The sequence below is a fragment of the Mesoplodon mirus genome, assembly GCF_964341445.2.
Source record: "Mesoplodon mirus genome assembly, chromosome: 4".
In the NCBI taxonomy this organism is placed as follows: domain Eukaryota; kingdom Metazoa; phylum Chordata; class Mammalia; order Artiodactyla; family Ziphiidae; genus Mesoplodon; species Mesoplodon mirus.
In genome coordinates, this window is record NC_138979.1 from 37,246,033 (window position 1) to 37,272,184 (window position 26,152).

Sequence of the window (26,152 nt, forward strand, 5' to 3'; positions counted from 1 at the left end):
CTAGATCAGTGCTTTCCAGAATTTAGTGCAGTCTTTAACTGTACACACTGTTGCCCAGGAAAAAAAAAAAATCAAGACTCTGATACCAAGGACAGGGTCATATATGGTATATCCATATACCATGGATATTAGGTGGGTAACCAGGTGTTCTCAGTAACCATTCTCACCACTCCTGCCCTCATTCACGCCAGGACTTCTCCCACTTGGATTATACGATAACAGCATCCTAATTCACCCACTCAGGCTAATCTGTCAGCTACTCTGCTAACGGTGCCGCTTTTCTAAAAATAAATCTGATGGCTTTATTCCCGTTTGAAAGTTTGCTGGTTCTCCAGTGCTTGTAGTAACATTTCAGACACTCTGGGCTACTTCTCAAGACGATTTGTAGTCTGTCCACTCCCCTGCAGGGCCCTCCTCTGTGTCATTCCAGGGCATCTGGGCCTTGGTGTTGTCACCTGTCACTCTGTCTTCTTGTCCGCAATGACCCCAGATCAGCAAGCACAGTTCCTGGCACAGCTAGTGTTAGGTAGGTGAGTAAAGGTAATAACATATGAGGTAAAAGAAGGTGAAGTTTTTGTTTATGACTTTTTGGGGGGTATGAGGACAACTTGGCCTTGAAAAATAGATCTGAAGTCTGCATTCCCATGTCTTGGCTAAAGATCTAGTATAGCCTTGGAAAGCCTTGAGCATTAGTTTGTGTGATACTGTGTAAAAATTTGTGTCCATTCTCACCTATGTTTGTCTTCTCACGTGACCATTGCTTTTTCAGAGTTCCATCTCTGGGGTGACTGCCGCGTATAACCGAGAACAGCTTTGGCTGGCCAACGAAGGCTTGATCACCAAGCTGCAGGCTTGCTGCAGGGGATACTTAGTTCGGCAGGAATTCCGATCCAGAATGAATTTCCTGAAGAAACAAATCCCTGCCATCACCTGCATTCAGGTATTTCAGAGCCTATTATACAGACAGCAAGTGGGCTTCTAGAGCAGGGGTAATAAACAGTCAGCTCCTACGATCGAATGTCTGAGTGTGTCCTCCATCTTCTGACCTCTTAGTCTTGTCCTTCTTCTGACAAGCACTTCCTCTCCTACCATTGGAATCAATGTGTGCTCATTGCTGTTTAGTGTGGTGAGTTATCCAGCTCAGTGGCAGTTCTTCTTGGGCACCTCATTGTCTTCTAAGACTGTTCCTTTGTGTCAGATTTGAATATTGAGAGAAGCAACTGCGATTTTGCTTCAATGACAGGGAAGCACAATGTCACAGAAAGAATTCTGGGTTAGGAATTATGGCTCCAGCACTGCCAGGTAGTGGTAAACCTCTTCTCTAAGTTTGTGTCCTCATCTATAAATGGGGATACTAATATTTATCTTACCTTCCTCACCTGATTTGTTGTATGGAGCCTATGAGAGCATCTGTGCAGATGCACTTTAAGGTGTGAAGTGCTGTGCTCACATCAGGGAGGTGCAAGTTAGCCGGTGTGCTCTCCTGGTGGAGGTACAGCCCAGGCCCCCCTTCCCCTGTCACTGGTGGACGTGATCCTTTTTAAAGCTGCATCATGAGTTGCACTTGGATGGTATCTCAAGACAAAATCTTTTAACTTCCTCTGACCCTTGGGAAATAATGTGTCACATGTAATGTTTGATGGTTTCAGTCGCAGTGGCGAGGATACAAGCAGAAGAAGGCGTATCAGGACCGCTTAGCTTACCTGCGCTCCCATAAAGATGAAGTTATAAAGGTGTGTAGCCCAGGCAGGGTTTCTCGATGTGGGGAGTGAGCATGATATGTGTTGAGATGAAGGGCTCTTCTAATTTCCAGGACCCCCTTTTCCTTTTCCACAGATTCAGTCCCTGGCAAGGATGCATCAAGCTAGAAAGCGCTACAGAGATCGCCTACAGTATTTCCGAGACCATGTGAGTACCCTTGGGTGACAAGGACCGGTAGAGTTAGTTTTGCTGTGATTGTTGTGGACAGAAGAACAAAGGAATTTCTCTTTTTTTGTTCCTTAGATAAATGACATTATCAAAATCCAGGCTTTTATTCGGGCAAACAAAGCTCGTGATGACTACAAGACTCTCAGTGAGTAACTGTGGCTCAGCAGAGGACAGTTGAGGCAGTGGTTGAGAGCCGTCAGGTTCTGAGTATTCTCCATGGATCTCTTTTCTTGTCCTGCAGGCAAGGCTTGGGGGGTGGGGTGCTGCTTGTGACGTAAGCCCCATTGCTCACCTGTGACTTGATGTCTTGTTGCTTGCTGTATTCGCCTTCCTCGTAACAACATAGCAGTAGCATGACCGGGAAGACTGCACTTGGTGGTTGTCTTTGCACATCTCAAAAATAAACAAATATCTTACGTGTGAATAGAGCTTTTTTTTTTTTTAAGACAGTGCTGATGTCTTCCAAGACACAGAACTTTTATTGACGGTTCCATTCTTCGTCTGACACATGCTTTCTTTCTGTCAGTCAATGCTGAGGATCCCCCTATGGTTGTGGTCCGAAAATTTGTCCACCTGCTCGACCAAAGTGACCAGGATTTTCAGGAGGAGCTTGATCTTATGAAGATGAGGGAAGAGGTCATTACCCTCATCCGTTCTAACCAGCAGCTGGAGAATGACCTCAATCTCATGGATATCAAAATTGGACTGCTAGTGAAAAATAAAATTACACTACAGGTATGGTCCAGTGCCAGTAAGGGCCTTGGGGTACATTGTCCTGCTTGGTACCCCTGTCTCTCTCTAGGTGACTTGCAGGGAGGGGGTAGGAGGCTGGCTTTCTTCTCAGCGAACGCCATACATTTTTTTTTTTTAAGTTAAATAAGAAATCAAGTGATTTAATCACAAAATTTTAAATAGAGAAAAGTAGATAAAAATCATCCCATAATTCTACCACCCTAACAATCATTTTATATCCTACATTTTTATTTAATATAGAGGATAAGATATTTTCCATATGAAAAGTCATCATAAATATTATTTTTAGTGGCAGTGTAATAATTTATCAGGAAAGAATCTGAGTTACCTCTTTTTCTCTAGACTATTTGACATTTTCAACTTTTATTATTATGGAATAACACTGCAGTTAATGTTTCAATGTATATGTAGCTTTTATTGTGTTTAAGACTTTGTAAGATAGATTCCTAGAAGTTGGTTTCCTGAATCAATGGACATTTTTATAGATGAGGTTCTTTATAGGAAGATGGAAGTAGGAATAGATTTGATTGATGTACTGAAAATAAGGTACAGTGTAGTGATTCTAAAATATTTAAGGGATCTGCCAGTGCAGTAGACCTTCATGAAAGTTTTTAGGTGCTAAAAGACCTTTCCGTAATGCCCAGAGTTTCATCTTTGAAAGCTTTTTGGTTTATGTATATGTGTTTGTTTACAGGATGTGGTTTCCCACAGTAAAAAACTTACCAAAAAAAATAAGGAACAGTTGTCTGATATGATGATGTTAAATAAACAGAAGGGAGGTCTCAAGGCTTTGAGCAAGGAGAAGAGAGAGAAGTTGGAAGCATATCAACACCTGTTTTATTTACTGCAGGTGAGTGGCTCCTGGAATTAGTATTGTAAAATTTAGTTAATTTACTTTTCTCAAGAAAACCTTATGCATAGATCTCTGTGGAAGTCCTTCTGGTTTCCACTGAGAGATGAGCAAAGGGCTGTCTTGTTTTTCTTTATTACTCAGGTACTTTCTAATCCTTCAAGCTGAAAAATCTTGAATATTTGTGCCAGCCTTCATGTCATCTAGAAATTACTTATCCCTTGCTTTCGTTTCAGACCAACCCCACCTATCTGGCGAAGCTGATTTTTCAGATGCCCCAGAACAAGTCCACCAAGTTCATGGACTCTGTAATCTTCACACTCTACAACTACGCATCCAACCAGCGAGAGGAGTACCTGCTCCTGCGGCTCTTTAAGACAGCACTGCAGGAGGAAATCAAGTACGGACAGATTTCTGCAGGGCATACATGGGACCCCTCCCCACTGTCATAGGTGCTCATAGTTTGAGATTCAGGCCTGCCTGTGCCTTTTCTCAATACTGTGACATGTGTGAAATACTTACTCTAAAAGAAGCATTTACCTTTTATAATAATAGAGATTATGCACTCACACAGACTAATTATACTAAAAATACAAATTAATTATATATTAATTATATATATACTGTACACCAATATGAACTAATAATATATACACAATATAAACTAATATGCTAATTATAAGCTAATATAATAAACACTAATATAAAATGTCGCTGTTTCTGGGGAGGTGATAGAGATTTGCCAAATTAGTTTTAGGAATATTCTGTATTAAGATAGAATTTTTTAAAAGCTGGTCTAAACATGAAGATTTCACATCTTTAGCTAACAAAGGACCTGATCACGTTCCTATGATTGAGTTTGCAACAACAGCAGGAAGGTCCGGTATTCAGATGAGTGTTGGGGAGTGTTTCTAGAGAAAGAGCATGTAACCCTTTCCTTCCAACTATCATATTTCTGTTTTTAGGAGATGGGATCTTTAAGTAGGAAGGATCTTTAGGTTGGTAGATTTGTGATTAGTTTGAATTGAATTTGTATTTTTTGTTTTATAGGTCAAAAGTAGATCAGATTCAAGAAATCGTGACAGGAAATCCTACAGTTATTAAGATGGTTGTAAGTTTCAACCGTGGGGCCAGGGGCCAGAATGCGCTGAGACAGATCTTGGCCCCGGTGGTTAAGGAGATTATGGATGACAAATCTCTCAATATCAAAACTGACCCTGTGGATATTTACAAATCTTGGGTTAATCAGATGGAGTCTCAGACAGGAGAGGCAAGGTATGATAACCACAACACCTTTTCTTTCATGTTTTTATTATTTTCTCTCTCTCTTTTTTAAGCAGTTAACATTTCTTTGATTTATAAATTAGTGATTGCTTAAATAGGTTTTCTTTAGAAACCCCTTCTTTAAGTAGTTGACCTGGTAATTTATTCACTTATTTAGCAAATATTTATTGAGTACTTACTAAGTGCCAGACACTGTGTTAGATACACCTACAATAATACGATAACAAATGAGACATACAATAATGAATGAAGAAGACATGCTCCCTGCCCTCTGTTCATAGTTTATTGTGTGGGAGAGATGACACACAGGTACATAGAAATAAAGTTGCAAACTGAGGGGAGTTTCGTGATGTTTTGTAGGGAACTGTAATGGAGAATTTAAGAGGGAGCTAACTTAGAGGGGTTAGGGAGAGCCTCCCTGAGAAGGTGAACCGTCACATGGTGGAGGCCTGAAGGGTACAGTGGGGCCAGCCTTGCTAAGAGCTAGGTGCAGAGTCTTCATGTCTGAATGCTGTCAGGTGGAAGGAGCTTGCGAGAGTCTAGGACCTGGAAGGACACTGGGCATCAGCAGAGATGCAGTTGGATGGGAAGACTCGCACAGATCTGAGTGAGATCACTGTGTTTCATTAAAGGGAAGAGGAGCTGGTGTGGGCAAATGATGAGCTGCCCTGGAATACTGAGAGTTGGACTAACTAAATTAACGTAATCCAGGAGAGTTCTGTGCCGGGGCGGTAGTTCTCACCACCAGCGTTAACACATCCAAAGGAAAAATGTGTCAGTAGAATATGGGAAATGCTGGGAAAATTCAGTTCAGAGAGCCAAAATGTTTAAAATATTTTTATCCAGCTTGGGTGAGGGCAGGTGGGTGAGGAATAGAGATCTGAGCAGTTTAGTCTATGAAGGTTTTTTCCTTTTTGGTGTAGAGTAGGGTTAGATCATACATGAAGTTCTCTGGAGCTTAAGAGGAGTAGCTCTCCATATGATTACTACTCAGAGTTTGATCTGTGGGCCAGTAACTGTAGATCATCAGTGTCGCTAAACACACTGTTTAGTTCAGCTGACATTTTTTTCCGTAGCAAGACTTTCTCAATGAAGGAAGTATCCATTCTGAAGTTGATTACATTCTGGCTCAAGCTCCTTATCCTGTCTTGGACTGATTGGTAGAATGGTCTACATGTTGAATAATGCTGCTTTCCACGTACCTGGACACCAGGCAAAGGGGGACATTACCCTGGATAGAGAACAGAACATTCTGCTCACTCCTACAAAGGGCTTATCCCATATTGGGAATCGTGTGGGAACCAACCCTGATTTGGTTCTCTGCTTTGTGTCAGCCTGTCACCCAAGAGTCAGATCATTGCTGGGTGTGATGGAAAATCCATTTTTGTTTTGACCTGCACCAGGCCCAAATCCTGCAATATGGTCAGCCAACTGCAGTAGTTGACTGGGAAGGTTTGACTGAAGCTCAGGGCATCCCTAGATGAGAGCCCCACGGACATAGGCTCAAGGGTACTAAGATATTTCCTCTGCCGGTCCATGAGTCGGTCATTTTTAGATCAAAATTCCAGTAGGTATTTCAAGATTTTTTCTTGTAGGTGCCTATCAGAAACGTGTCTTATTTTGCTTTTCATAAAATGGAAATTGATTTTAACACTTTTTTTTTAATATGGATAACTGGGAGGTGTAGTGGTATGTGGTGGGAGCCCATGCAGCATGTAAGCATCACGGATCCTTGAGCTTCGGCCACGAAACTCATAGCAAACTGGGACGTTGTCCCTCTTGGCAGTGTTCACCTCTAAAATCTTAGAAATTTAATATTCTGTTCTCTGACTACACCCATTTAGTTTAACACTTTCATTCTCTTTGCTCATTGCTACCTTTTTTTAAATGTCGTATACGTATACAGTTATATTTTACTGATATAAAAGATGTAAAGTACATAACTTACAAAATATAAATGCCCTTATAAATTCAATACAGCCAATTGTTTCAGACAGAATGCTTTTGTTAATTTTTGCTGAATCCTTGTGTTCTTAGTCTACCAGTGTTTGTAATTCAGCCACCATACGACAAATGGAGTTGTGTCCTTATTTGCTTGTATTAGTTTCCTATTGCTCCTGTGATGAATTACCACAAACTTGATGACTTAAAACAACAGAAATTTATTTTCTCACAGTTTTGGAGGCCAGAAATCCGAAATTGGTATTAAAGGGGTGGAATCAGGGTGTCAGCAGGGCTGTGCTCCCTCCAGAGGCTCTAGTGGAAAATCCATTCCCTGCCTCTTCAGCTTCTGGTGGCTGTTGGCATTCCTGGCCTTGTGGCTGTATCACTCCAGTCTCTGCCTGCCCTCCCCCGTCGCCACATTGCCTCCTCTTCTGTGTGCACCAAATCTCCCTCCGCCTCTCTCTTTTTTTTTTTTTTTTGCGGTACACGGGCCTCACACTGTTGTGGCCTCTCCCGTTGCGGAGCACAGGCTTGGGACGCGCAGGCTCAGTGGCCATTGTTCACAGGCCCAGCCACTCCGCGGCATGTGGGATCTTCCTGGACTGGGGCACGAACCCGTGTCCCCTGCGTCGGCAGGCGGACTCCCAACCACTGCGCCACCAGGGAAGCCCCGCCTCTCTCTTATTAGGACGCTTGTGATTGGATTTAGGCCACCAAGATAATCATTACTGCTTTTTGACCTCATTGAAAGTACCACACTGGGACTCCTGCAATTCATTTTTGTCTTTCAGCTCCCTCCTGTCCTTGTTTCCTTCCTGATTAAGCCTAGGCCCAGTGTTCTAGCACATCTACTATTCTCTTGTCAGTTCCTTCTGACTCAGGGCCTTCTCCTGAATGATCTCGTCAGCTCCTCTGGCTTCAGTTCCTATATGTAACTGTCAGCTCCCTCACCAGTACCTAAAGGGTCACCATGTCCCATTGATTGTGTCTCCTTGATATCTCTCAGTTCTGTCTCCTTGGTCCCCACTGCTTTCATCCTCGTTCATGCCCTCATCGTTTTTTTTTTTTTTGGGCCATGCCGCGTGGCATGCAAGATCCTAGTTCCCCAACCAGGGATCGAACCCACGCCCCCTGCAGTGTAAGCACAGAGTCCTAACCACCTGACCATCAGGGAAGTCCCATGCTCTCATCATTTCTTGATCAGGCTGTAGCACTAGTCTTCTAGCTCTTTCATCTGTGACTGTCCATCTTTAGTTCATTTCTCATGGTGGATCACAGCAATCCTCCTCAAAATTCAGATCTGTCTCTTAATGGCTCTCCATGGCTTCTAGGAAAGTCCAGACTTCTTAGCATCATATACTGGGCCCTCCATGATCTGGCTCCTGTTTACTCTTCCACCCTCATTTCTCCTTCCTCTTCCCTTTCTTTGCATTTGATCTTCCTTCCCAGAAGACCTTTCTTCTCCCTTTTTCCTGAGTTCATATGTCCCTTCCTTATGGAAGTCTTCCTTGATTCCTCCAGTCTGAATAGAAGCCTCTTTGCGGCACTGTAGCACTTCTGGTCAGCTTCTTCTTTGTAGTGCAGTGTGTTTACAGATACTTCTTTGTGTGTCTCTTCCACCAGACTATGAGAGACTCAAGAAGCTTTCATGTCTCCAATACCTTTTATCCCAAGTGCCTGGCACATAGTTCAAGGCACCCAATTCACAGTTGAAAACCTGAGCCCCAATTCTGGCCCCACCATTTACCAGCTCTATGAGCACAACAAAATTACCTACTCTCTCTGGGTCTTTCTGTTTATGAGAGACACAGTCTCGCCTCAGGCTGTTCCTGGCTGTTGGTCTAACATACATGGGGATAATTTCTGCTTTCCCAGCAAACTACCCTATGATGTGACCCCAGAGCAGGCTCTGGCTCATGAAGAAGTCAGGACACGGTTAGACAACTCCATCAGGAACATGCGGGCCGTGACGGACAAGTTCCTGTCAGCCATCATCAGCTCTGTGGACAAAATCCCGTGAGTGCTGTCAGCTGTGACCCTCTGTCGAGCCCAGAATTAGTGGCCTTCTGCTCCCTGGCCCTTCTCACTACGTTTTGTCCACCCCACAGTTACGGGATGCGCTTCATTGCCAAAGTGCTGAAGGACTCTTTACATGAGAAGTTCCCTGATGCTGGTGAAGATGAGCTGCTGAAGGTAAGACTGAAAGCTGGCACATTCTTGCCCTACCAATAATAGCCCTTTGAGGAAAAAGTTCTAAGACTAGGCCTGACCTTAGACTTTCATTAAGGACCTTAAGCTAGATTTTGTCAGTAGCTCGCCGTTGACTGTGAGATTTTGAAAGTGTTTTTAAATAGTAAATGATACCTCTTTTAGTTCCTATATAGTTCCTGTGTTGTTTGAATGGCACACAGACCTCAAACAAGTAGAGAAGATGGATTTTCCTGTCTTGAGATACATTTCTTTGAGTCCTATCTTTTCGCTGAAGAATTGCTCCCTCTGCTGGTGGCCAGGTGAATGGTAGCAAGCACAGTTGTTTCCACTAAGGCTGTTGCTGATAACTCTTTCTTACTCAGCTATGCTCCCTCCCTTTTTTTTTCCTTCTTCTTCTTTTTTTTTTTTAATCTGAACGCTTTTTTCTTCTCTCCTAGTTCTGTGCTTTCCTACAGTGAGGCCTCGATTCTAGACTTTCTGTTCAGGTGAATTAATTTTATTTTTTTCTGAATGAAACTCTAGGGGAAATGCTGTGACTGTCCTTGAAATCTTCTGTGGAAGAGATGTGTGTTGAGTGACTTTAATTTCAGAGGCATGAACTTGTGCACCTTTGAAGTCTGCAGCATGAGGATGATGGGGGTTGGACAGGTTATGCTCTGCTAATTAGGTCGTGTTTAAGGATTTATTTTAGCTATGTTCATTAGCTTCTTAAAATGAAAGCCCATCAACCTGAAAATGAAAAGTGCATGTGATTGACAGCAGCCTTATTTGCTGCCATGGTATGTGAACAAAGGATGCCCTAAAATGCTCAATAACAGACTTTAAGTCTGTCATTTTTACCTTCTGAATCTGTTCTTTCATTGTCGTGATTTTCAATTCTGTTCTCATTTTCTTTTTTTCTGCATCCAGCCAAGGGATGTTTGGTCATTTTAGTTTCAGGCCTTGAGAGAAAGTAAGTGTGTGTGTGTGTGTGTGTGTGTGTGTGTTTGTGTGTGTGTGTTGGTTAATTTTTTCTCACAGGACCACATTTTCTGGTTTTCTTTGCTAGCAAAGTCATTTATGGCTTACTTGGTGGAATGGTTTTTAACACCCATTTCTTTTTCCTCTGTTCCCAGATTATTGGTAACTTGCTTTACTATCGATACATGAATCCAGCCATTGTTGCTCCTGATGCCTTTGACATCATCGACCTGTCAGCAGGAGGCCAGCTTACCACAGACCAGCGCCGAAATCTTGGCTCCATTGCAAAGATGCTTCAGCATGCAGCTTCCAATAAGATGTTTCTGGGAGATAATGCTCACTTAAGCATCATTAACGAGTATCTTTCCCAGTCCTACCAGAAATTCAGGTAAGGGGAAAGGGACAAGGTACTTGACAGATTCTGTGGGCGTGTTTCTAACTCTGAAAGTAAAGACAAGATTAAATACCACACCCAGCATTCCCTGGACTGCAGTGTTGTATACATCTCATGTGCTCAGAGCTCCAGGGGATGATGGAGAGGATGTTTGAGCTATTAAAATGTATTCTTATGAAATAGACTGTACTTAACATAAAAACAATGGTCTATGTTAGGTACATGTTACTTTGTAACCAGAAAAGAATTGGAGAGTGCTTTTTTTTTTGGCGGTATGCGGGCCTCTCACTGTTGTGGCCTCTCCCGCTGGGGAGCACAGGCTCCGGACGCACAGGCTCAGCGGCCATGGCTCACGGGCCCAGCCGCTCCGCGGCATGTGGGATCCTCCCGGACCGAGGCACGAACCCGTGTCCCCTGCATCAGCAGGCAGACTCTCAACCACTGCGCCACCAGGGAAGCCCTGGAGAGTGCTTTTAATATTTGTAAATTAAACATTCAGTTGCGAGTTCAAGTTCGGGACAGTTGTCTTAGAAAGTTGGTTCTGCTAACAACACAGGTGTTTGAGAACTGTTTTAAATTATGGTTGAGCAGTTCTTGTGGGTAGAACTAAAACAAAGTGGAAAGAGAACCAACGTCCCGAGGCTGTCAAGCACAACGAACGTGTGGCAATTTCTCTACAATTAACTGTCTTGACTGGCTTCTGTTTGAACTCACTGCCCCAGAGATTTGTGGGATGTCCTTCGTCAACTTCTCACACATGTGTCACTTGTTGGGGCCTGGCTCCTGTGTTTATTTTCAGACGGTTTTTCCAAACTGCTTGTGATGTCCCAGAGCTTCAGGATAAATTTAATGTGGATGAGTACTCTGATTTAGTGACCCTCACCAAACCTGTGATCTACATTTCCATTGGTGAAATCATCAACACCCACACTGTAAGTATTTTTCTTTAATGATTTAATTTCATTGCTCTGTCTTGCCTTCTCCGGCTGCTGCCTGCTATCTCTGGAAGCCAGAGATCTCAGTTTGATCTTACTGACATCACATCTGCCTTTTTGTTTATCTTCCTTTGCTTATTATTATTAACTTTCTTGAAGTGATCCCCAGGCCACCTGCATCAGAATCATCTGGGCTGGTTATTAAAAATGAAGTTTCCTGAACCCCACCACAGACCAGCTGAATCAGAATCCCCATGGCTGGGCTTCAGAATCTCTGTTGTGACCCCTGATATAGTGACTTGATAAAATACTGTTTTTACTGGTCCTTCTTTTTACCCTGGCCCTCTGTCTTACTTTTCTAACATGATCTAGAATACCAACTTTTTCCTCTGTGTCACCTTTGAGTGATTTTCCCTTGGGTACTCCTTCCCCCCCCCCAATTTTTTATAATTCATTCCTTTCCCCCTTGGGGGCATATAGAACAGGAAGTAAGGAAATAAAATGAATTTCAGGGATTGTCATTTCTGACGCCGTCACCTGGGGTAATAGCTTCTTAAGGCTTTGCCGAATACCCCTAAAATAACGATAATGTTGATCTGATGCACTTTTTTCTGAATTAAAAGATATTATATATTGGAAACTTTAAGTAAAAGTATGAATGTGAGTCATTTGAACTGGTTATAGGGAATATTGATGACTTGGATATTGAAGTCTGTGAGTTTCCTTGTTCTCTCTTATATAGGGTACACTTAAATCCTTTATATCTGTAAGGTTGAGAGAGTACCAGTATTTCCTCTTCATATGTCGTAACCTATGTCATTCATCACGGGCCAGTGTGTTGCTTTATATATCATATTGTTTATTTGGGTTAGTTTGTTGAGGATTGGTTTTTCAGTTCTTTGAATATAGGAGTTTTGTTATCTAACCTCTTTTGTGTTGTTAGGCATTGTGGATGGGGATGGGGGCTAGTGGGTTGAGGGTGTAAATGGAATTGATCCCTGGATGTTGGATGCAGCTCCTGTTAGATCACCAGGATGCCATTGCCCCGGAGCACAATGATCCAATCCATGAGCTGCTGGATGACCTTGGCGATGTGCCCACCATCGAGTCCCTAATAGGTAAAGTTCCAACTTAACTGCCCAGAAGCTGAGAGGGGAGCTTGGCCGCAGTGCTATAATTGTCACCTCCTCTGTTTCCACACTGTTCAAGCTCTGAATACACATCAGGGAAGAAAACAGATGTGATCCCTATCTGTTAGGAACTGAAGTCCAGTGGAAGAGATCATTTTAAATGCATAGATACATATAATTATGTAACTAGAAATTTATAAGTCCTATAAAGGAAATGAACAGAGTATTTTTTTTATATTTATTTATTTATTTGGTTGCACTGGGTCTTATTTGTGGCAGGCAGGCTCCTCAGTTGTGGCAGGCGGGCTCCTCAGTTATGGTATGCGAATTCTCAGTTGCAGCATGCATGTGGGATCTAGTTCCCTGACCAGGGATCGAACCTGGGCCCCCTGCGTTGGGAGCATGGAATGTCAACCACTGTGCCACCAGGGAAGTCCCTGAACAGAGTATTTTGAGAGAGAAATGTTACAGGGTTGAAATGATTTCTCAAACATTTGTGAAGTTATTTTATTATGTATCCTTTGCCTTTATCATTTGGCATAATATTTTATTTCTCAGTAAAAGGTGTCCTCACCACAGTGTACATATAGGCTTATTCAACTACCTTCTTAAACTTGCATTATCTTTTACTTGAATTATTATCTGCTCTCCAGTGTCTCCTCTGTTTACGGTATTGATTCTTTCTACCCTCCCAAAACTTTAGGAGAAGGCTCTGGCAGTTTAAATGACCCAAATAAGGAGGCACTCGCTAAGACAGAAGTGTCTCTCACACTGACCAACAAGTTTGATGTGCCTGGAGATGAGAATGCAGAAATGGACGCTCGGACCATCTTACTGAAGTGAGTGTTGGAAGGAGGAGGAATGGAGTAAGTGTAACCCAGTGATCCCTTCTGTCCCTTGGACTCGGTGAGTGAGTCCTCTTGTTCATCCTTAAAATGATCATCTCAGCCATTTAAGCCTCATACATTTCCAGTCACCTCATGTATTTTACTTGACACAGAGCTTACTTGCCTTATTTGCTAATAGGATGCTAAAATGAATGTGTAGCTTGGAAATCCTAACCTTGGTACCCACTCTGTCATAGCTGTGTAAGTAAGCCTGGGGCTTAGCATACCCTGCATTAGGGCCGCCCAGTGGGACTCTGTGAGGTAGTGTTTGTTGTGCTCCTGTTGAGGTCCATTCAAAGGAAGTAGAACACCTGCTAACGTTTAAATGCTTCCCACACCTCCTTTTAGCACAAAACATTTGATTGTGGATGTCATCCGGTTCCAGCCGGGAGATACCTTGACTGAAATCCTAGAAACACCAGCCACCAGTGAACAGGTAAAGTTTGGGGGTTTACCATATACCACAGTAAGATGCATAGGTGCTCCTGTGATAGGCACGTGACAGGGCTGAGGAGATGGGACATAGGTGGCGAGAGGTGGTCACTGGAAGGTGGGCCTGGATGCGGTAGCGTTTAGGGCTTATTGAGAAAGTTGTTGGTTCCTAAATCCAGAGGTGGTTGTTTCTAGGGCACAAAGCTCACTGGCACTTACGTGCAGTCTGTGTGTGTGCTTTAATTTAACCTGAGGCAGAATCAGCGAGTCTGCCCGGTAATTTATTGAATACTATATAGTTAGAATTTTGTTAAGTGCCTTGGTAGATAGGAGAAAAGAATAGAATGTGGCTCCTAAGTTTGTGAACTTAGTCGGAGATGTGTGACATATGCCCCTGAAACAGTTAGAAAACCATTGAAAATTCACTGTGGTTTTGGCCCTAAAAATGCTAGAAATTAAAGCAAGAGGCCAGTGAGGAGCAAAGCATCAGGGAGGTATGGGACTTGAACCAAGCTTACAAAGAACATGCATGTACGACAAGAGGGATGTTCTAGACCAGGGAGTCCCCATGAACAGAGGCACAAGGGAGGGCAGAGCATGATGTGAGCAGACCTACATATGTGGAATGAAGGTGTGGGTGAGGGTGAGTAGTGAGAAATTAAACATGAAGACAAATTATGTAGAACCCCAAACTTAGGAATTTGGCACCAGAGAGATAGGAGTAAAGGGCCTTTGTAACCTTTGGGACCATTTGATATTGATTAATTTTGCAGTGCTGTCAGAGCAGATGGTAGTTGAGTCATCTATGTGTGTGATAGGGTTCCAGGTCCAATTGGGTGAGGGGTGGCACGGCAGTGGGGAGGGACGGATGGGTCACGTTTAAGGCTTCTGTTTCATGTTTATAAAATGAGAAAAGTAAGTCAAGTCATTCGTTTTCAAATTTTTGAGCATGGGAATCCTTTTCATTAAGTAACAATGTATTTGGAAGCCCAACATATAAAAGAGGTAAAATTAGAGCTACTCTGGCAGCACCGGGGATGGGCCCTTGGAAGCCCACCCTCCAGAACTCGTGGCATCCCTGGGAAACCCTTAAGGCTGCACGGAGGACTATTTGAAAACCAGTTTTAAATGAATTGTCAGCTTTTAGATGCTATGACTAAATACTCATTAGATATGTGTGAGGGGCAGGAAAAGAGGCATAACCAGTAACTGCAACTGGTTTAACTTGGAAGGAAGTTTGAAGTAGGGAAGAAGGAACTGGTCTTTACTGAGAATCTGCTATTAGTTAGGTGCTTTCACCTGTGTTCTTTCCTGTAATCCTTGCACTATCCCTATGAGGTGAGTCTTTTCATCCTCCTTTCACAGATGACAAAACTAAGACCCCTAGAGGTTAAATAACACCCAAGATCATTCACTTGTAGTGGCAGAACCAAACTTGAATCAGGTTCTGTCTGACTCCAGTTTATGCTCTTTGCGTTATCTGATGAAGAGTAGTTTTTTTTTTTTTTTTTTAAGATGTTGGGGGTAGGAGTTTATTGATTTATTTATTTATTTTTGCTGTGTTGGGTCTTCGTTTCTGTGCGAGGGCTTTCTCCAGTTGTGGCAAGCGGGGGCCACTCTTCATCGCGGTGCGCAGGCCTCTCACTATCGCGGCCCCTCTTTTTGCGGAGCACAGGCTCCAGACGCGCAGGCTCAGTAGTTGTGGCTCACGGGCCCAGTTGCTCTGCGGCATGTGGGATCTTCCCAGACCAGGGCTCGAACCCGTGTCCCCTGCATTAGCAGGCAGATTCTCAACCACTGCGCCACCAGGGAAGCCCCTGAAGAGTAGTTTTGACATTAGAAGAAACGGAATATTGGGAAAGGAATTGCTCCAGTTCGGGAAAAATTACAAGTCTGAACTACAAACCTTTCCAAATGTAAACATCCCCAGTACAAACAGTTCAAAATATGGTACCAGAGCCTTAGCCATATGCTGGGATCTATCAGCATAGAGCTGATCATTGAAGTTTTGAGAGAGAACACTTACAAAGAAATGACCATGGGCCACTTGGAGGTACCAGCCCATGCTTAGGGAAAGGAAAAAGTGTGGAGAAGATGATCAAGGCAACAACTAAGAAAAGGCACTGGATTGGGGATGGGCGGAATGGTAGCGAGAATTGGTGGTGAGAGAAGCCAGACTGCGAGGAAAGTGCTGAAAGAATGCAACAGCAAGTGTGGATCATTTGTTGGGTGGGAACATAACAGACAAATGTTGGTTTGTGACTAGGAGAGAGAGCAGATATGAGAAGGGTCTCTTTACTGGAGTTTGCAGCATGTTTGAAAGCAGAGGGAAGGCTTGAGTGTGATTCAGCTGGGACGAGGTAGCAAAAAGGATTAGCAAGAATTTACTGACCACTGGTGTTGCACTGGTGTGGTTATAACGTTCATCAAGCCGGGTTTCAAATAAAATTAAATGATTTCCATGTCCCCAGTGTGATAGGGAAAAAATGAGGGGTTTTGTACCCAGTGGAGTCCAATCTCCTGTCCAGGAAAGAAGCCCTAAGAAGCCAACATCTGACTTCATAGATGTTTTTCTTCTAGATGAAAAGAGAGCTGCCTCTGCTTCATGCAGTTTCTTTGTCAGTTGTCGGGGGTGGGGGTAAGTTTGTTCCCCTCTATTTCCGGAATAGAGTTGTTTGTTTGTTTTAAATATTTATTTATTTATTGCTTGCATGCGTCGGGTCTTAGTTGTGGCAGGCGGGCTCCTTAGTTGTGGCTCTCAGGCTCCTTTGCTGCATGCATAAACTGGAGTCAGACAGTTGTGGCATGTGAACTCCTAGTTGCGGCATGCACTGTGGGGTCTAGTTCCCTGACCAGGGATCGAACCCAGACCCCCAGCATTGGGAGCGTGGCGTCTTAACCACTGTGCCACCAGGGAAGTCCCCCAGGATAGAGTTTGAGAGCTTTATAAATTCAAGTGTGGTTCAGTGTGGAGACCTTGCCACGAACTTCTTTTTCTTACCATAGGAAGCAGAACACCAGAGGGCCATGCAGAGACGTGCTATCCGTGACGCCAAAACTCCTGACAAGATGAAAAAGTCAAAATCTGCAAAGGAAGACAGCAACCTCACTCTTCAGGAGAAGAAGGAGAAGATCCAGTCAGGCTTGAAGAAGCTAACAGAGCTTGGCACCGTGGACCCAAAGAACAGATACCAGGAACTGATCAACGACATTGCCAGGGTACAGCATTTGGGGGACAGTGATGGCCTGGCCACGTTTAAAGCTGTCTCAGGGCCTCCCTGGTGGCGCAGTGGTTGAGAGTCCGCCTGCCGATGCAGGGGATACGGGTTCGTGCCCCGGTCTGGGAGGATCCCATATGCCGCGGAGCGGCTGGGCCCGTGAGCCATGGCCGCTGAGCCTGTGCGTCCGGAGCCTGTGCTCCGCAACGGGAGAGGCCACAACAGTGAGAGGCCCGCGTACAGCAAAAAAAAAAAAAAAAAAAAAAAAAAAGCTGTCTCAGAGGCTTGTGAGGAGACAATAGCTGTTCCGGTGACAACATACCTTCAGTTCAACATACCTTCAGGAGAGGAAATTAGAGTCCTGTCCTCTGGGGAATCGTTTCTGACTCTTCCAACATGAGGTCCTAGCCTGCCCTTTGATGGCTTATTCCATGGCCTAAATTAATAGGGAGAAAACCTTAATTAGAGCTTCCTATGTCTCAGTTTGTCTTTGGCCTTAAAGAATTCCTCCAGATCTTTTTAATGATTACTGTGAAATATAAATTGACATCAAGTTGATCATCAAATCCTTGATTTGTGTGAATCTTCTCAAGTAAGGGGCTCTGGCGCAGGCTGAGAACTTTAGGCATCCTCTGCTGTCGCCCTAAAATCACACCATGCACAACTGCAAGCTTGGTAATTGTTATATTAAAGTTATCTTTTTCTCCCTCTCCTGACAACATATTTAAGAGGTTTAAACCAGCTTGCAAGTCGATTATGAGAATGTGGAGGTCTGTAAAAGAAACACATTTCCCTGCCTCATTAAATAGAAAAGGGGAAAAAATTGATGAGATCTGAATTTCTTTGTTAATTTTTGAACATAAAATTGCTAACATTTTTAGATTCCACATATAAGCAATATCATATGATGTTTGCCTTTCTATGTCTGACTTACTTCACTTAGTATGATGGTCTCTTAAGTCCATCCATGTTGCTTCAGGTGGCATCATTTCGTTCTTTTTTATGGGTGAGTGGTGTTCCATTGTATATATGTGCCACATCTTTTTTATCCATTCCTCTGTTGATGGACATCTGGGTTGCTTCCATGTCCTGTCTATTGTAGATGGTGCTGCAGTGAACATTGGGGTGCACGTGTCTTTTTGAATTATGGTTTTCTCCAGATATATGGGCAAAAATCTTAAAAAATTTTCGAGATGAGTAAGAAAAAAAGAATTGCTGTCTATTAAAAATGTGTGGTCAAGCAAGGCAAAGTTAAGTGCTGCTGGGTTCTAGTGTTAATGATTCAAGAAGCACATGATATTATTTTTGTAATTTTAATAATTATGTCTCAGGATATTCGGAATCAGCGGAGATACCGACAGAGGAGAAAGGCTGAATTGGTGAAACTGCAGCAGACGTACGCTGCTCTGAACTCTAAGGCCACCTTCTATGGAGAGCAGGTGGACTATTATAAAAGCTACATCAAAACCTGCTTGGATAACTTAGCCAGCAAGGGCAAGTGAGTATTTTTTTTTTGAAGAATCAATGTCAGGGGAAAAAAAAGTAGAGACAACTGAAGTGACATAGGAGAATTTTACTTACAACACACTGGATCTATTTATTGCAATAGTCCTTTATTTTTCTTCTAATCGTTTGTGTAATTTCCTAGTTCCATTTGTTATGGTATGATGTAAATAAATAATGTGTGGAGGATTTCAAGGATGCCTATTTCTAAGCATCCTGTGTTCCAAAATATCTTCTTGGCCCTAGAAATTAAAGAATCTTGGAAAGGGATCATTTAGTGGCCCCCAAACCAGGTTGTGCCTCAAAAATCACTTAAGGAACATCATAGTCAATTAGATTCCCTGGCCTCTACACCTCCTGGACACAGGCTCCCAGACCATGATTTTTTTACAGCTGCCAAGGAAGATCTGATGCAGCCTCCTTGTTGCTGGCCACAAACCATTCAGCCTGACCATTTTATAGGGAGGGAAATTGAAAATCCAGTGAGGTGAAGTGATTAAGCACAGGTTCTGCTTATTAGAAGGGTTAGTTTATTATTTACTCCAGACTTTTCATTTTGAGAATTTTCAAACCCCAGAAAGGTTCAGTGAATAGAACAATAAACACCCATATACCTTTCACCTAGATTCACCTGTACTTAACATTTTGCCACATCAGCTTCCCCTCTCTGTAGCTTGCTTACTCTTCTGTCTGTGCTTTTCCTCTCCCTCCTTGAAGGCTTCATGGAGTGAGGCAGGGCTGTTGTGAAGTGGTGAAAATCAGGTCCACCTAACCCAGCTTGCAGAGTTGGTGCCTGTGTCCTTTTGAAATGTCCCCATCATTCTTTGAGCACTTCTTGACTTTGTGGCACAAGATGTTTCTGGTTCAATTTGTACTTTTCCCTCCCTGGGCTTGGAATTAGCTATTTCTCCAAGCATCCCTGGTTCCTTTTAATAAAGAACGGTATTTAGAAACCAAAATTTAGGCACTGGTTATGCTCAGTGCCACAGAATCATTTTTGTTTCAGGCCTTCTAAGCAGACAGAGCTAGGTTCTCATTTCTTTTTTAATGGCTGCATGGTATTCCATTGTACAGATAAATATAACTATGCTTAATCAATTCTCCATTAATAGACATTTACATTGTTTCCAGTTATTATAAAAAGTTCTGCCCCAAATAACCTCTTGTACATACGTCATTTTGCAAATGTAGGCATGTTTTTGAAGATAAATTTCTAGAAATGTAATTGCTGGGTTAAGATTTTTGTGCAGTTGTGATTCTGATAGATATTTCAGTTGCCAGCTATAGGGATTATTACCTTTTACACAACTACCAGCTTTTCTGCCCCAGTTCTTGAGACCCTTCCCTTGAGAGTCCCAGATACCATTCTCATTCATCTGTATTCTTCCCTTGCTTACTCTTCTTACCATTTCTCGCCTTGATTATCCCAACAGCCTTCTGACATCTGTTTCTTTTTCCTTGCTCCCATTCCTCTGTAATTGCTATGCTGGCTTAAATGCTTTTAAAAATTTCGTATTCTAAAATATTTTTATTTTTTCTCTGCACAGCCAAGGGGCTTAGAGCGACTCCCTTGAGATTCAGTACAGTTCCCTCAGGCTGGCGTTAGAAGCCCTCACACTTACTTTAGGTGCTTAGGTTCTGAGAGGGACATAGAAGGATTCAGACACTGTCAAATTCATCGTGTGTTCTCAAATGTATAATTTAAATCAAAGACAAAAGCAATTTAGTAATGTTTCCCTGTTTTGCAGAGATATTGCTTAGGCGAATCCTAGCATTTATTTGCCATTTTAGAATTGATTTGTTACTTATGCTTGTGTATGGGAGATTTGTTTTCTGACCTCATATCCTTGAGTTACCAACAAAGATACATAGTAGATAGTTACCTATAGAAAGTGACATAATGTGATTTTTACAGGGTCTCCAAAAAGCCTAGGGAAATGAAAGGAAAGAAAAGCAAAAAGATTTCTCTAAAATACACGGCAGCAAGACTACATGAAAAAGGAGTTCTTCTGGAAATTGAGGACCTGCAAGTGAATCAGTGAGTATTTGCTTTTTAACTTTGTTTTATATATTGATTTTTTTATTTCTGCATTTGTCATATCTTTATCTTATTGACTTTATTTCTCTTATCTGGATAATCATTTTTATATTTTATGTGTGTTTATAATTGATTAATTAAAATAAGTAATTAATTAATTATGTGCAGAATTTGGCCTAATACTCAGAGTTAATTTGCCTGTCATAGAAGGGATGTATTTCTTTTCCTTGTTTGTGGAACATTTGTCTCAGGACATCCTACTTTTCCTCTTTAAAGCAGGAAGCCATTCCTTCCATTTTTTTTTTTCTGTGCCCAAACCAAGGATAAATAAAGAATAACAAGAAGAGGAGTGTACTTTATTCCACTTGAGGCATGAACCAGGGGCTTACCCTCATCTTCTTTTCTGGGAAGCACCAGCTTGCTTTACATGTGGTTGATGGACCTGACCTGACTGACCATCCTCCCTCAGGTCCTGGCCCAGCTGCCATTAAGAAGCATTTTATTGAGTACCTGCTCAGTCAACCCTGTGATCTCAGGCAGCTGAGCTTTCTGTTACTGTGTCTGTTTAAATTTTTTTAATTTTGCTTAAAAAAACTTTTATATTTTTCTGATTCTAAAATAATATGTATTCACTGTTGAACTTTGAAAATGTGGTAAACATAAAGAAAAAGAAAAAGCACCTATAATCCAACAAGCCAAAGATAGCCACTGAAATCATTTTAGTATATTTTCTTCTGTGCCTCTATTCACATAAAGATTATCTATGATTACTTACTTACCTTCCTACTTTTTTTTTAACATAAATTGGGATGATACTGTTTATAGTCATGTATCCAGCTTTTTCCTCATAACATTGTGAGCATTTTTCACAGTTTGAAAGTATCCTTTTTAATGACTACATAATATTCCATATTGTAGTTTTAATTTAGCCATTTACCTATTGTAGAACATTTTAAGTTGATTTTACTTTTTACATTATTACACATGTGATAACACCTTTATATGTAAATCTTTGATTCTACCTCAGATTATTATTTTTTTTTGTATGATAGATGCCTAAAAATGTAATTTTTGATCAGAGTATAAAAATATTTTTTTATTGTAAAAAACACAAAACATAAAATTTACCATCTTAACTATTTTTTAAGTGTACAGTTCAGTAGTGTTAAGTATATTCACATTGTTGTGCAATCCAGAACCTTTTCATCTTACAAAACTGAAACTATACCCATTAAATAACAACTCCCCATTCCCCTTCCCCCCAGCCCCAGGCAACCAACATTCTCCTCTCTGTTTCTATGAATTTGACTCCCTAGGTGCCTTATATAAGTGGGATCATATAATACTTGTCTTTTTGTGTCTGGCTTCCTTCACTTAGCATGATGTCCTCAGGGTTCATGCATGTTGTGACCTGTGACAGATTTCCTTCCTTTTCAAGGCTGAATAGTTTTCCACTGTGTACATGTACTACATTTTGCTTATTCATTCATCCATTGATGGACATTTGGGTTCCTTCCACTTTCTGCTATCATGAATAATGTTACAATGAACATGGAAGTATAAGTACCTCTTTGAGACCCTGCTTTCAATTCTTTCTGATGTATACCCAGAAGTGGGATTGCTGGATCATATGATAATTCTATTTTTAATTTTTTAGGAACTGCCATACTGTTTTCCATAGCAGTTGAAAAAAAATTTTAATTCATATATATTGCAAAGTATTTTCTAGCAGTATCTAAAATGTGTATAAAAGTGCTTACTTACCTCACTACTTCTTTGCCATCATTGAGTAATAAAACAGTTTTTGATATTTTTGAATTAATAGATTAAAAGGTAGCATTTTAAAATTTTGCACTTTTTAGAATTCTGGTTGAGTTTTTTAGTGTGTGTTTATTTTATTTATTTATTTATTTATTTTTGCGGTACGCGAGCCTATTAACCGTTGTGGCCTCTCCCGTTGCGGAGCACAGGCTCCGGACGCGCAGGCTCATGGCGCACGGGCCCAGCCGCTCCACGGCATGTGGGATCCTCCCAGACGGGGGCACGAACCCGTGTCCCCTGCATCGGCAGGCGGACTCTCAACCACTGCGCCACCAGGGAAGCCCTATTTGTTTTCTAATATTTATTTATTTTTGGCTGTGTTGGGTCTTAGTTGGGGCACGCGGGATCTTTCGTTGCGGCGCGAGGGCTTCTTTCTAGTTGCGGTGTGGGGGCTTGTCTCTAGTGGTGGCATGCGGGTTTTCTTTCCCTAGTTGTGGCGCAGGGGCTCTAGAGCGCGTGGGCTCTGTAGTTTGCGGCATGTGGGCTTGGTTGCCCTGCAGCATGTGAGATCTTAGTTCCCTGACCAGGGATCGAACCTGCTTCATTGGAAGGTGGATTCTTTACCACTGGACCACCAGGGAAGTCCCTGTGTGTGTGTGTTTAAACAGGGCTTATTATCTATGTTTTCTCTGATCATTTTTTCAATTGGGAACCTTGGTCTTTTGGGGTTTTTTTTTAGTTGACCACTTTATGCCATTTTTCAAATCTGTTTTATAATTTATTATCTCCTCCCTTCTTTTTTGTCATTATCTGCCACTACTGTTCAAGTGCCTACTGTTATTTGACTCTTCTTTTTAATTTGCTACCATGGGCTTAGGAAACAGATGACAAACCAAACCAGTTAAGTAAAATTATTTATCACATAAAATAAACATCTTTATAAAGGGTCTCCTATTGAGTAAAATGCATGTGTTTTAGTACATGGATTTTGTAACCTCTTAATTAGCTTCTTAGTGGCCCTCTTGCATCCTTCATGGTTCTCAGCTCTGTTCACAATATATCAGTTTGCTCTGTAGTTGAGTTCTGGAAATCTGGGGTGACACACTTTGATCACCTGGGGAACAACATACTCCCATCTTCTGGTGCATTAAAACTTCTGGGGATGTAAGGTGTCCAGAGTGAATGATACCCTAAATATTTTCAGTAATAGCAGTTTATATTTGGTGGTACTCAGTATGTTTATATCTGTAGCACCTACTCCTTTCAGAAAACCTCCTCTCTTGGTTCTTTTCATTCTGACCATCCCCACTCCACCCCCCCACCCCCCTACCTTTTGTTTACTTACCTCTTCCAGTCCTCAGACACGCATGGATTCAAACATGTATCTTTTCCTCCTCCTTCTAGCCCAATTTCCTCTTTATTTTTTTTAAACATTTTACTTGCAGAACATAATTAGTTCTCTCTTATTTATTTATTTAATTTTTGGGTTGGGGGTGGGGGCTGCATTGGGTCTTTGTTGCTGTGCGCGCGGGCTTTCTCTAGTTGTGGCGAGCAGGGCTACTCTTCATTGCGGTGCGCGGGCTTCTCATTGCAGTGGCTTCTCGTTGTGGAGCACGGGCTCTAGGTGAGTGGGCTTCAGTAGTTGTGGCACGCAGGCTCAGTAGTTGTGGCGCACGGGCTTAGTTGCTCCGCGACACGTGATTTCTTCCCGGACCAGGGCTCGAACCCATGTCCCCTGCAAGCGGATTCTTAACCACTGCACCACCAGGGAAGCCCCCAATTTCCTCTTGATTCTCCTTTTATCATTAGGTTTCAGCAGTGGCCACATGGAAGGCCAACAGGATTTCTGACATCAACCCTTCAGAGGCCATGTGTGGCCTTCCTCAATGGTTCCTCTTCCAGTAGAAAGCAAGTGCTGCCAGGAGAGGCTGCCACCCTTCTCTCCAGATCCCAAAGCAGATGGTGCTTAGAGTAGCAATCCCAGGCTGCTTCACCTGCAGAAGTACTTTGCACCTTTATTTTGTATGCCTTTTCACTCTTGAAGACTTTATTCATCTCCTTTCTGCATTTCACAGAATATTTTTACATGAGAACATGAAAATCATACCCTTACGATGTTGTGTTTCAACAGGTTTAAAAATGTTATCTTTGAAATCAGTCCAACAGAAGAAGTTGGAGACTTTGAAGTGAAAGCCAAATTCATGGGAGTTCAGATGGAGACGTTTATGTTACATTATCAGGTGGGTTTGTACCAGGTAAAACCGAAAGCCCTGGGTGTGAGGTAGTTGTGTTCTTGTCAAGGTAGGAGAATGGATGAAAAGGAGACCCATGTGGGGAAAGCTGCCCAGAGTCAGCAGTGAGTGAGCTGAGGAGTTTTATGTGTCTGATTTGGGCGGTACAGGTTGGAAAGCTTTTGCAGATGTGTAAATCTTTAGAAAGCATATCTGAAGTTTACACTTAAGGTCGCCACTAAATTGAGCTTATACCTTGGACTTGAACAAAATGCTTAGGTACATATCTTGACAGTACAAAATTATAAACCTTCTCAGTAGCTTGAAATCTTATATCTATTTTTTCCCTCTCATTTTGGTTTGATATAGGGGCTTAAAGGTGTACTTCTGACAAGATGTGTGTAAATTGCATCTTTGTAAACTGAATCCCATTTTATTTATTTATATATATTTTGAGGATTTTTTTTTAAGAGAAAACAACTTTTTACTGGAATCTGACTTAATAAATAGGGATCACAGAACAAACAACAGTGTGAGCTACATCAGAATGAAAAAAGAAATGATGGACCTGGATTTCCAATCTGAAACTATTATGCAATATAATATTTTTTTTCTTGCCATGCCACATGGCTTGTGGGATCTTAGTTCCCCAGCCAGGGATCAAACCCAGGCCCTTGGCAGTTAAAGCGCGGAGTCTTAAGCACTGGACCACCAGGCAATTCCCCCGAATCCCATTTCAAATTCAAAAAGAATTCTGCAGTGAATCATTTTGTAACATAACTATCCCTAATTTTTATTTTGAAATCTCTCTCTCTTTTTTTGCATTGAAAAATGTCAGGGCATCAGAAGGATTCCTAGGTAATGTCCAGCCTCTGTTAGTTTTATGAACACAGTGCTTCATCGTTGGTACCCACAGAGGGCTGCTCTCCATGAAGCTGGGCAGGGGCCTTTCTCTGAACGTGCATTTGGGCTCTTGCACACATTGATCTCCCTTAAATGGGGGCTCTCCCTCCCCACCCCTTATACTTCCATCATTTAATGAGGACTTTCACGTTGTTACAACCCCTAAAGCTTGCCCCACCAGCAAAGCCACAGTTTTTTTCTCCTTCACTTCCATAGCCTGTAGAGACAACCCCTGTTCACCACAGGCATTGACTTATTTTCCTCTTAACTTCCAAACTGCAGACTCCTTAAGGACAGGTAGTATTTCTTTGTTTCCTTCTCAGTGACCAGTAGACCCTCAAAACACGTTAACTGTACAGATGTGAAATGATTTTGTGACGCACATAGCTAACTCAAGTCCTTACACAGAAAAGATCCTATTATTCCCTCAGTTTCACCAAGTTCACGTAGGCCGCCCAGTCTGCCTCAGGTAGTGTATTCCTCCATGCACAAATTCATTAAGTGCAGAATGACGGCCAGGTGCAAGGTATTATGTGAGGTGCAGGTGATGCACCAGGGTCCTCGTCCTCATAGAGCTGCTAGGATTTTTCCGAAAGATGAATTGGTTGAACTTTTGGGATCCCTTCAAGCCCTTTGACTCTTGCTTTCTCATCACCACTCTTCCAAAGTTTAGGGGTGCAACCACTCAGATTTCCTCAATTTGTTCTGGACAGTGGAGGGTAGTGGGGAAAGCAGGGGCTTTGCAGTCAGATCCAGATTCACCACATCCAGCTCTGTACTGTCGGGCAG

At 42.2% G+C, this 26,152-nt stretch overlaps 1 protein-coding gene across 1 annotated transcript in view; it reads left to right on the plus strand.

Moving 5' to 3' along the window:
• IQGAP1 (IQ motif containing GTPase activating protein 1) overlaps positions 1-26,152 on the plus strand; it is a 103,261-nt gene that overhangs the window by 74,295 nt on the left and 2,814 nt on the right. The window contains exons 19-37 of the mRNA XM_082616833.1: positions 770-940; positions 1,650-1,733; positions 1,837-1,908; positions 2,005-2,074; positions 2,456-2,664; positions 3,377-3,532; positions 3,769-3,932; positions 4,583-4,807; positions 8,636-8,776; positions 8,869-8,953; positions 10,087-10,319; positions 11,125-11,257; positions 12,276-12,378; positions 13,094-13,229; positions 13,626-13,713; positions 16,716-16,928; positions 18,259-18,425; positions 20,346-20,468; positions 24,361-24,469. Coding sequence (XP_082472959.1) covers positions 770-940; positions 1,650-1,733; positions 1,837-1,908; positions 2,005-2,074; positions 2,456-2,664; positions 3,377-3,532; positions 3,769-3,932; positions 4,583-4,807; positions 8,636-8,776; positions 8,869-8,953; positions 10,087-10,319; positions 11,125-11,257; positions 12,276-12,378; positions 13,094-13,229; positions 13,626-13,713; positions 16,716-16,928; positions 18,259-18,425; positions 20,346-20,468; positions 24,361-24,469 — 2,682 coding nt within the window. The remainder of the gene's footprint in view (positions 1-769; positions 941-1,649; positions 1,734-1,836; positions 1,909-2,004; positions 2,075-2,455; positions 2,665-3,376; positions 3,533-3,768; positions 3,933-4,582; positions 4,808-8,635; positions 8,777-8,868; positions 8,954-10,086; positions 10,320-11,124; positions 11,258-12,275; positions 12,379-13,093; positions 13,230-13,625; positions 13,714-16,715; positions 16,929-18,258; positions 18,426-20,345; positions 20,469-24,360; positions 24,470-26,152) is intronic.